This window comes from Sturnus vulgaris, chromosome 26 (assembly GCF_052056855.1).
Source record: "Sturnus vulgaris isolate bStuVul1 chromosome 26, bStuVul1.hap1, whole genome shotgun sequence".
NCBI classification, from domain to species: Eukaryota; Metazoa; Chordata; class Aves; order Passeriformes; family Sturnidae; genus Sturnus; species Sturnus vulgaris.
Window position 1 is genome coordinate 1,011,253 of NC_142268.1, and position 10,463 is coordinate 1,021,715.

At 52.6% G+C, this 10,463-nt stretch overlaps 1 protein-coding gene across 1 annotated transcript in view; it reads left to right on the forward strand.

Moving 5' to 3' along the window:
• The window catches only part of FBN3 (fibrillin 3), a 78,402-nt gene extending 68,181 nt beyond the window's left edge, over positions 1–10,221 (forward strand). Inside the window, exons 56-64 of the mRNA XM_088179173.1 lie at positions 386–592; positions 1,292–1,417; positions 2,065–2,187; positions 2,627–2,743; positions 3,212–3,340; positions 4,053–4,172; positions 4,719–4,950; positions 6,118–6,286; positions 8,014–10,221. Of these exons, the coding sequence (XP_088035299.1) occupies positions 386–592; positions 1,292–1,417; positions 2,065–2,187; positions 2,627–2,743; positions 3,212–3,340; positions 4,053–4,172; positions 4,719–4,950; positions 6,118–6,286; positions 8,014–8,388 (1,598 nt within the window). The 3' untranslated portion in view covers positions 8,389–10,221. The remainder of the gene's footprint in view (positions 1–385; positions 593–1,291; positions 1,418–2,064; positions 2,188–2,626; positions 2,744–3,211; positions 3,341–4,052; positions 4,173–4,718; positions 4,951–6,117; positions 6,287–8,013) is intronic.
• The last annotated feature ends 242 nt before the right edge of the window (positions 10,222–10,463 follow it).

The window sequence follows — 10,463 nt, forward strand, 5'->3', positions numbered from 1 at the left end:
GGGAACAGAGCTGAGAAGCTCCAGCCTGGAATATTTTTCAGGCTGTAATTTTCTTACTTTCTCAATGTGTGTCCCACACAGGGGGTTCAGAGAGCAGGGCAGGACACAGGGAATGGTGACATTTGGGATATTGGGGAGGGGGGGGAATTGTTCCTCTCCTGGATCCCTGGGATGTCCAAGGACAGGGTTTGGAGCAGCCTGGGACAGTGGGAGGTGTCGAGGGTGGCACTGGGTGGGATTTAAGGTCCCCTCCAACCCAACCCATCCTGGGATTCTTTGCTCCTGAGCAAAAAGGAGCATCCCTTTTATCCACACCCTCCCGGGCGTTCCCCCCGGGTGCTGGCACTGCCTCAGCTGCTGGATTTGTGTCCCTTTGTGTGCCCAGACACCCGGCAGGGTTTCTGCTTCACGGAGGTGCTGCAGACCATGTGCCAGATGTCCTCCACCAACCGCAACCTGGTCACCAAGTCCGAGTGCTGCTGCAACAGCGGGCGCAGCTGGGGCCCCCAGTGCGAGCTGTGCCCCCTGCCTGGCACTGCCCACTACAAGAAAATGTGTCCCCACGGCCCTGGCTACTCCACGGATGGCAGAGGTGAGGTGGGCACGGGGGAAAAATCCCCCTGGAGCAGACAGGGAGCCTCGGCAGCGCTCCCTGGAAATGGAGCTTGCCCCTGGTGTCAGGGGGAGTTTCAGGCCAGCCCTGCCTCAGCCTTGGATTTTTTTTTTTTTTTTGGGCTTCATTTTAAGGGATCTCTCTGGCCTTCAAGGTCTAAGGATGGCAGTCTCGTCATGGCTGCTATGAAATGAGTTATTTATTAGCAAAGGATGTAACAGATGAAAGATCTTAATCAGAATTGCTTATTGCACGGGGTAAGATGAAAAGAAGTGCTGGTGGGTCACAGCAGAACAGAAACCGTGCAGATATCGAGGTGTTAAAGCTGGCAAAAGAAATGGGATTGATCAGGAACTTAGCATGGAAATGATGATTATTAACAGAGTCCTTCACTCAGCCTCCACCCCTGCTCCGGGGAGAAGCCTCACACATTTCCAGGGAACGTGCAGCAGATTTCTGCTTTGTGAAAGTTCAGCCAGAAATCCAGTTTATCTTTGCAGCTCCTGCTTTAACAGGGGGATATTTATTTAGTTAGGAGCTGGGTGCCAAAATCATCCAAGACCTTGTCCTGTTTATGTTTATGTGATAACAAACACCAGATTAACTTTTTTTTTTTTTTTGAGGGGTGGGGGGGGGGGAGATGAGCACTGACAGCTCCTCCTTTCCCTCCCTGCCCAGACATCGATGAGTGCAAGGTGCTGCCCAACCTGTGCAGGAACGGGCAGTGCATCAACAGCATCGGCTCCTTCCGCTGCCACTGCCGGCTGGGCTACACCCCGGACATCACGGGCACGGCCTGCCAGGGTGAGCCGGGCACCCTCGGGCACCCTCGGGCACCTTCCCCGACTTTTAACCCTGCCCCGGACCCGCCCTTCCCTCGGGGAGCCGCTCTCCTCCTCCCCCGGAGCTCTGGGTACCCCGCCCCGTTTTGTGATGCTCTGTTCCTCCAAGGCTTCGTTTAACTCCTTAAAAAAAAAAACTTTAACTCCTTAAAAAAAAATTGAGTTTCTTGTCTTCCCTGAGCCCAGGGCTGCCCAGGATTGGGATGCTGAGCTGAAATCTGGGAGCTGCCAACCCTCCCCACTGCCAAGGCAGCGCAGCTGGTTCCATCCAGCCGTGCTGGGAATCCAGATGTTGGCCAAAAAAAAAAAAAAAAAAGGCACCTCTGGAATGACAGCTCTCAATCTTTCAGCAGGATTTGTCCCACATTTGCTGTGCTGGCTCAAACTGAGCTGCTCCCCCAAAGCCCTGGGCTCTGCTCGGCTGCTTCCTGCAGAGGGAAAAATGAGGGAGTGAAAATATCCAGGAGTGCCAAAATCCACGGGGACATCCCAGCCCTGAGCCACTAAACCTGGCATCACCTCGTGCTCAGGATTGGGCTGGGAGGTCCGAGGGGTGGAGGGGACCCTGGCCAGCAGCACAGGCTGATGTGTTTTGTCCCTGGGGTGCAGATCTGGACGAGTGTAACCAGTCCCCAAAGCCCTGCAACTTCATCTGCAAGAACACCGAGGGCAGCTACCAGTGCTCGTGCCCTCGGGGCTACATCCTGCAGGAGGATGGCAAAATCTGCAAAGGTACAGAGCTCGGGGACAGGGGACAGGCCAGCCAGACACGGGAAAATGTCAGCAGAAGGATGTGGGGAAAGGTGCCAGGCTGGGCTGGGTGTGAGGTGTGACACTGCAGGTGTGTCTGTCAGGGGGAAAAACGCTCCTGGAATCTTTCCTGGAGACTGCAGAGCACGCCCTGAGCTCAGGGAGCTTAGAGATGGATGTCCTGGCATTGTCACCAGCCAGGCTGGGCTGTGCCCACCTCTCCCAGTGTGAGGAGCCTGAGGATGAGGGAGATCCTCAGGGATTCTCTGGGATTTATGAAGTGCAGGAGAGGCAGGGAATCATTTCTTCATCTGCCAGGTGTTACCCTGAGGTGGGGACAGGTTTGTTCTCCTGTAGCACTTCAGGGGTGTTCTGGGGGACACTGAGGTGACAAACTGAGACCTTCTCCTTGTCCCTTCAGATTTGGATGAGTGTTCCACCAAGCAGCACAACTGCCAGTTCCTGTGTGTCAACGTCATCGGGGGCTTCAACTGCAAGTGCCCCCCTGGCTTCACCCAGCACCACTCGTCCTGCATTGGTGAGTGCACAATTCCTGCCCTGCCCCTTCCCACGGAGCAGCTCCGGCTCTGGAGAGGCTCCCCAGCCCCCAAACTCTGCCTCTGGATCCTCCAGCCACCCCTCCAATGTCCCTCTGGATCCTCCAGTCACCCTCCATTGTCCCACTGGATCCTCCAGCCACCCCTCCAATGTCCCCCTGGATCCTCCAGTCACCCTCCAATGTCCCCCTGGATCCTCCAGCCACCCCTCCAATGTCCCTCTGCTGCTCAGCCTGGGCTCAGCCCCAACACCTGAGCTGGCCACAGAGCCAGGGATGGACTTTCAGGTGGCCAGGGATGAATCCCAGTCCAGGGTAGTCAGGGATGGATTTCCAGGTGTTCAGGGATGGATTTCCAGGTGTTTCAGGGATGGATTTCCAGGTGTTTCAGGAATGGATTTCCAGGTGGTCAGGGATGGATTTCCTCAAGCCCCTCGTGGTGTTTTGCAGACAACAACGAGTGCACAGCCCAGCCCTCGCTGTGTGGAGCCAAGGGGCAGTGCCTGAACACCCCAGGCAGCTACAACTGCGAGTGCCAGAAGGGATTTTCCCTGGACAGCTCCGGGGTCAACTGTGAAGGTGGGTCCGGGGCTCGGGGCTGCTTCCCTGGGGAGGAGCTCCTGGGGCACCCCCGGGTCTGGAGAGCCTCGCTCCAAATTCAGGGAGGGTTTGGACAATGCTCCAGGGCCGGGCTGGCTCAAACTGAGCTGCTCCCCCAAAGCCCTGGGCTCTGCTCGGCTGCTTCCTGCAGAGGGAAAAATGAGGGAGTGAAAATATCCAGGAGTGCCAAAATCCACGGGGACATCCCAGCCCTGAGCCACTAAACCTGGCATCACCTCGTGCTCAGGATTGGGCTGGGAGGTCCGAGGGGTGGAGGGGACCCTGGCCAGCAGCACAGGCTGATGTGTTTTGTCCCTGGGGTGCAGATCTGGACGAGTGTAACCAGTCCCCAAAGCCCTGCAACTTCATCTGCAAGAACACCGAGGGCAGCCACCAGTGATTGTTGGGGTGCCTGGGGTTGGGCTGGGTGATCCTTGGGGAAGGGAATGGCCCCAAATTCCACCAGGAGAGATCTCAGAGGCAGAGCAGAGCTGGGGACAGCCCAGGCCTGACCTGGGATCAGGGACCATCCCAGCAGGGCTGTCTGGGAGTGTCTCAGTTCCAGAATTGCAGGGGTCCCTGCAGAGCCAGGACGAGGCACAGGAGCAGCCTGGAGGGTCCCTGAGCCCGGGACAGGGGACAAGGGGACAAGGGGACAGTGTCTCACTCCCTGTGTGTCCCCTGGCTGCAGATGTGGACGAGTGTGACGGGAACCACCGGTGCCAGCACGGCTGCCAGAACGTGCTCGGGGGCTACCGCTGTGGCTGCCCCCAGGGCTACGTGCAGCACTACCAGTGGAACCAGTGCGTGGGTGAGTGGGGACACCTGGGGGTGGGGTCCCATACCTGGGGGAGGGGTCCCATACCTGGGGGGTGCATTCTGTACCTGTGGGATGAATTCTCTGGGGGGCATCCTGTACCTGGGGGAGGGATCCCATACCTGGGGGTGGGGTCCCATACCTGGGGGGATGAATTCTGTGGGGTGCATCCTGTACCTGTGGGAGTTACCCTGTACCTGTGGGGGGCATTCTGTACCTGTGGGAGGGATCCCATACCTGTGGGGGGCATTCTGTACCTGTGGGGGTTACCCTGCACCTATAGGGGACACCCTGGAACCTCCCGATCCCGTAACCCCCCCAATCCCATAACTCCCCGATCCCATAACCCCCCGATCCCATAACTCCCCAATCCCATAACTCCCCGATCCCATAACCCCCCGATCCCATAACCCCATAACCCCCCGATCCCATAACCCCCCGATCCCATAACCCCCATAACTCCCCAATCCCATAACTCCCCGATCCCATAACTCCCCGATCCCATAACCCCATAACCCCCCGATCCCACCATCCCCGCAGATGAGAACGAGTGCTCCAGCCCCTCTGCCTGTGGCTCTGCCTCCTGCTACAACACCCTGGGCAGCTTCAAGTGCGTTTGTCCCTCGGGCTTCGACTTCGACCAAGCCTTCGGGGGCTGCCAGGACGTGGACGAGTGTTCGGCCGGGGGCAGCCCCTGCAGCTACGGCTGCTCCAACACGGACGGGGGTTACCTGTGCGGCTGCCCCGGGGGCTACTTCAGGGCAGGACAGGGGTAAGGAGCCGGGAATTCCAGGGAAATGTGGGGCAGGGAATCCTCAGCTGCTCCTCGCTCGTGTCAGCAGCGTCTCCTCCCGTGTCGGGTTGTTGTTGTTGTTATTTTTTTTATTTTTTTTAAAGAGCTGTGTAGCTGTTGGTTGGTGTGAGGTTGTTTATTGCACGTTGGTTTTGGAAGGTGAGGAGTTACGAGTGTTAAAGTTCGCCTTGAAAGTTTTTGGCAGAGAGCTTTGAGTAGAAGCGAAGTTTTAATTAGAAGTGGCTTTTGTTGAAGTCCTGGGGAGGCTGAAGGAATTTGGGATGTGCTCCTGGCTTCTGATCTGGGGTTTGGGAAGAGCAGCAGGCTGTGACAAACGGTTCAGTGGTCACAGGAGTGTCTGGAATTTGAGGTTTTTAGGGACTCAGAGTGATGAGAGCTGTGACTGTAAATGGATGTAGGTCCCTGTCACTGCAGCAGGAAAGACAGAGGGGATTTGGGATTTGAAACAGAGCAGGAATTGCTCTGAGACACTCGGGAGAGACTGGAAAAACTGGGGCTTGAGGAGCCAGACGTGGGATTCCTCTGTTCCTTCTGTGCCCTGAATGTTTCAGGGTGGAAAATTGCAGCTCTGCTCCTGCTCCTGTTTGATCCCAGGATTTCTGAGCCCTGGGAACTCTGCTGCCTCTGTGGCAGCTTGAGCAGGAAGATTTAATGGGAAGGGGCTTTAAAGGGATTTAAGGGAAAGTTACAAGTGTTAAAGTTCATGTTAAAAGCTTTTGGCATGGAGGTTTGAGGTAAAGTTATGATTAGAATCCATGGATGGTGACATTCCCCATGGGATCCATGGATGGTGACATTCCCCATGGATGGTGACATTCCCCATGGATGGTGACATTCCCCATGGGATCCATGGGTGGTGACATTTCCCATGGATGGTGACATTTCCCATGGATGGTGACATTCCCCATGGGATCCATGGGTGGTGACATTCCCCATGGATGGTGACATCCCCATGGATGGTGACATCCCCATGGATGGTGACATTCCCCATGGATGGTGACATTCCCCATGGGATCCATGGATGGTGACATTTCCCATGGATGGTGACATTCCCCATGGATGGTGACCTCCCCATGGGTTCCTGCCTCTGAGCTGCCTCTCTCTCCTCTCCTCTCCTCCCACCAGCCACTGCATTTCTGGTTTGGGATTTGGGAAGGGTCCCTACCTGCCTGCCCCCCAGGAGGAGGATGAGGACAACCTGCTGTCCCCTGAGACCTGCTACGAGTGCAAGATCAACGGGTACCCCAAGAGGGGCCGGCAGCGGCGCAGCGCCAACGGCACCGAGGGGCACCAGGTGAGAAATCCTCACCAGGTGAGAGAGACAGAGAGAAATCCAGGCTGTCCTGGAGGGGCTGGGGCAAGGCAGGAGCTGCATCCCTTCAGGAACAGAGCCTGGAGTGGATCCTGTTCCCTCAGGCCAGGCAGAGCCAGCAGATCATGCACATCTGCTTGGGAAAGCTGGAATTCAGAGTGAATTCCCCTAAATCAAACCCACCTTTCCCTTCCCCTAAATCAAACCCACCTTTCCCTTGCCCTAAATCAAACCCACCTTTCCCTTCCCCTAAATCAAACCCACCTTTCCCTTCCCCTAAATCAAATCCCACCTTTCCTTTGAGATTTCCCATATTTGGGGCTGAATTTCCCTAAATCAAACCCACCTTTCCCTGCTGTCCCTGAATTCCACTCCCCTTTCTGTAAGAGCTGAAACGAGGGATGGGGGGGGCCTCAGACTGGCACTTTAAAATGCTGTTTATTGTATCCAGCTGATACAGCAATCTATTTATTTATTATTTTAAATGCTGTTTATCCAGAGGATACAGCCATTTATTTATTTATTATTTTAAATGCTGTTTCTTGTATCAGAGGATTCAGCAATTCACAGCTCAGGGGTGGCAGAGCCCAGCCCAGCCCTGTCAGCCTCAGCTGTGGGTTTGTCTGAAGCCAACTTTAGTTTTGGTTAAAATGCATTATATACTTTATTTTAATACATAACAACCAATTAATATTCCTTTACTATTACCTATAGCCTGTCATAACTGCTAACATTTCCACATCCCTGTTACTATTTTCCAATCACAAAAAAGTTACAGTTTAAGCTGGAAGTTGATTTTCAGTTTTCTTTTAGTGGAAAATTTTGAGGTCTTTTCTCTTCTTGCACCATTGGCTTTCTTGTTTGTCTGTGAAAATGATTTTGCTTGGTAAAAACATCTTTTGTTTGAGGTTGGATTATCCTTTGCTCTGAGTTAGAAAAACCCTTTCTAACTCCCTTTACCTTTTGGCCTTTTAGTTATCCAGTAAGACTGGCTCAGCAATTCTTTTCTTTCTATCTCAAAACTCCATCAGCAATTCTTTCTATATCAAAACCTGTGCAGGGAGCAGAAAACACAGAGGAAAGTTTCCCTGCATCCTCAGAACAAGCCCCTTGGAAAATCATAGCTTAGAGATAAGGAATGGATTGTGAAATGATGAATACAAAAAGGAATTTAGCTTCCCCCCATTGTTAGACCCTCTTATATTAATATCTTATTCAATATTAGTGGTTCATTCTCTTTTAGTATCCATAGGCCAGCTTTGAATGTAAAATCCCTCAGGGATTGGTTACAAAGTAGAATTCCCTTGGTAATTGGTGCAAACTGTCAAACCCTCCAAAGATATAAAACCCCTGTAAAACAACAGCCGTGGGTATGTGCAGACAGGAAGCCTTCATAGAATAAACCATGGGTTTGTGCCTTTCTGCATGTGCTGGTCTCTACCTCGCTGGTCTGAGAGCTCCCCACGAGCCAAAATTCCATCTGGGCAAGGCTTGGGGAATTTGCTCCATCACTGAGAGCTGCAGGAGCAACCTCAAAAATCCCAAAGAAACCCCAAAAACCCCCCCACACACCAGCACCAAAAACCTAATATTTCACAAAACAAAATCCGATTCCTCATTGACAAACCTTCCTGTTACACACAAATACCTGTGAGACCTCCCTGTCAAACCTTTACCTTTTCCCAAACCCCCCTTTTTTCCTTACCCAGGAGCACTCTGTGAATTTGGCCAGCATGGACGTGGAGGCTCCTGTATCCATGACCCTGAACCTGTCGGAGCTGGCACACAAGGAGCACATCCTGGAGCTGCTGCCAGCCCTGGAACCTTTGGAGAACCGGGTTCGTTACACCATAGCCCAGGGCAACGAGGAGGGGCTGTTCAGGATCCACCATAAAGAAGGGCTCAGTTTTCTGCACCTCGGCCGTAAGAAAATCCTGCCGGGCACGTACCTGCTGGAAATCGTGAGCGTGGCCCTGCCCCGCCGCAGGGAATTGCACAAACTCGACGCCAACAATCACCTCGACTACTTGGCAGGGGAGCTGGGCCAGGCACTGAGGATGAAGCTGCAGCTCCAGCTCTACTAAAGCCCACCAGAGACCCCCCCCCCCACCCAACCCAACCACAGCCCTGCCCCTGCCAGCCACCCCGGGAACAGCAAAAAAACCCGGCAAAAAAACGGCAAAAAAACGGCAAAAAAACAGCAAAAACGACAGCAATGGGATCGTCCTCTCCTGCCACCGCTGCCAGGACAGCCTCGGGAAGTGTCCCTGTGGGATCAGCCTTGGGGAAATGTCCCTGTGGGATGAGCCTTGGGGAAATGTCCCTTTGGGATGAGCCTTGGGAAATGTCCCTTTGGGATGAGCCACAGAAAAATGTCCCTTTGGGATCAGCACCTCCTGGGACAACCATGGGAAATGTCCCTTTGGGATCAGTTTTGGGAAATGTCCCTCTTGGATCAGCACCTGCTGGGACAACCATGGGAAATGTCCCTGTGGGATCAGCCTTGGGAAATGTCCCTGTGGTATCAGCCACAGGAAATGTCCCTTTGGGATCACTTTTGGGAAATGTCCCTTTGGGATCAGCCCCTTTTGGGATCAGTTTTGGGAAATGTCCCTTTGGGATCAGCCCCCTTTGGGATCAGCCCCCTCTCTGGGGATGCTCTGCTCTGCTCTGGGGGTGCCTGAGCCGAGCCCAAAAAGACCAAACCCGAGCCCAAAGCTCCCAAAATCCAAAGATTCCGAGCTCCTGAGCAGGGAACCCCCTCCCTCTGCTCAGCCCTGAGCCAAGGGACAGCTCGGGTTGTCCCCTCCATGGGCAGGGACATCCAAGGAACAGAATCCTTGACTTGGGGTCACCTGTGGGGAGGGGGGGGCTGGGAATCGCTCCCCTCTGACCAAAAAAAATGTGGAAAATCGGGATGGGGTGGCTGGAGGGCTCCGTGCTGCCCCACATTTCCCTTCTGTCCCCTCCTCCCTGTCCCGCTGATCCCTGCAGGGCCATTCCCGGAGTTTTGTACAAATCCCTGCAGTTCTCCAGCAGCCCTGGGATAAACGGTGCTGATGAATTCCTGGGATAAAAGATGCTCATTCCCGGGATAAAGGTCCTGATTAATTCCTGGGATAAAATGTGCTCATTCCCGGGATAAAAGATGCTGATTCCTGGGCTAAAATGCTGATTAATTCCCGGTATAAAACATGCACATTCCCGAGATAAAAGATGCTCATTCCCAGGATAAAGGTTCTCAGTCCCAGGATAAAGGTGCTGATTAATTCCCAGGATAAAGGTGCTCATTAATTCCCGGGATAAAACATGCTCATTCCCGGGATCAAGGTGCTGATTCCTGGGCTAAAATGCTGATTAATTCCCGGTATAAAACAGGCACATTCCCGAGATAAAATATGCTCATTCCCGGGATAAAACATGCACATTCCCGAGATAAAGGTGCTCATTCCCAGGATCAAGGTGCTCATTAATTAATTCCCAGGATCAAGGTGCTCATTAATTAATTCCCGGGATCAAGGTGCTCATTAATTAATTCCCGGGATCAAGGTGCTGCCTCCTGCCGGGCCCGCGTTCTGCACTGTGTCCATCCACCCTCCCATATTTATGGAAAACCACCAAAGGAATGCTGGCAGGAGTGCATTTTCCTGTAGCTTTACTTTTTTTTTAATTTTAATTTTAATTTTTTTTTTTTTTTTTTTTTTGGAGGGGTGGGAATTTCTGCTTCGCTGCCGCAGGGGTGGGGGATGTGTGTGTTTACTGTATCGGGGCTCCAGGCAAACTTGAAAACTCTTCAAAGCAGCTCCAGACTCTGGATTTTACAAGAGTCCCAGAGCTTGTGACAGGATGGGTGGCCTGATGTTTGGGATTTTTTTTTTATAATTTTATATTATTATTTTGGTTTGTTTTTTTTTTTTTTTCCAACAGTTGCCTTCATTTTTTTTTTTTTAAGAAAAAAACCAAAATCCAAAAAGTATTAATAATTATAATAATAATAAATTAGCAGAGCTGGGTTTGTGTGTGTGTGTTGAGCCAAAGTCTCAAAGCTCGAGGTTTCCTCTCCTCCTCTCTGGTGTGGTGTTTTGGTTTGGTTTATTATTTTTTTTTTTTATTTTATATTTTTTTTTATATTGACATTTCTTACTGGTTATTTTTTTGG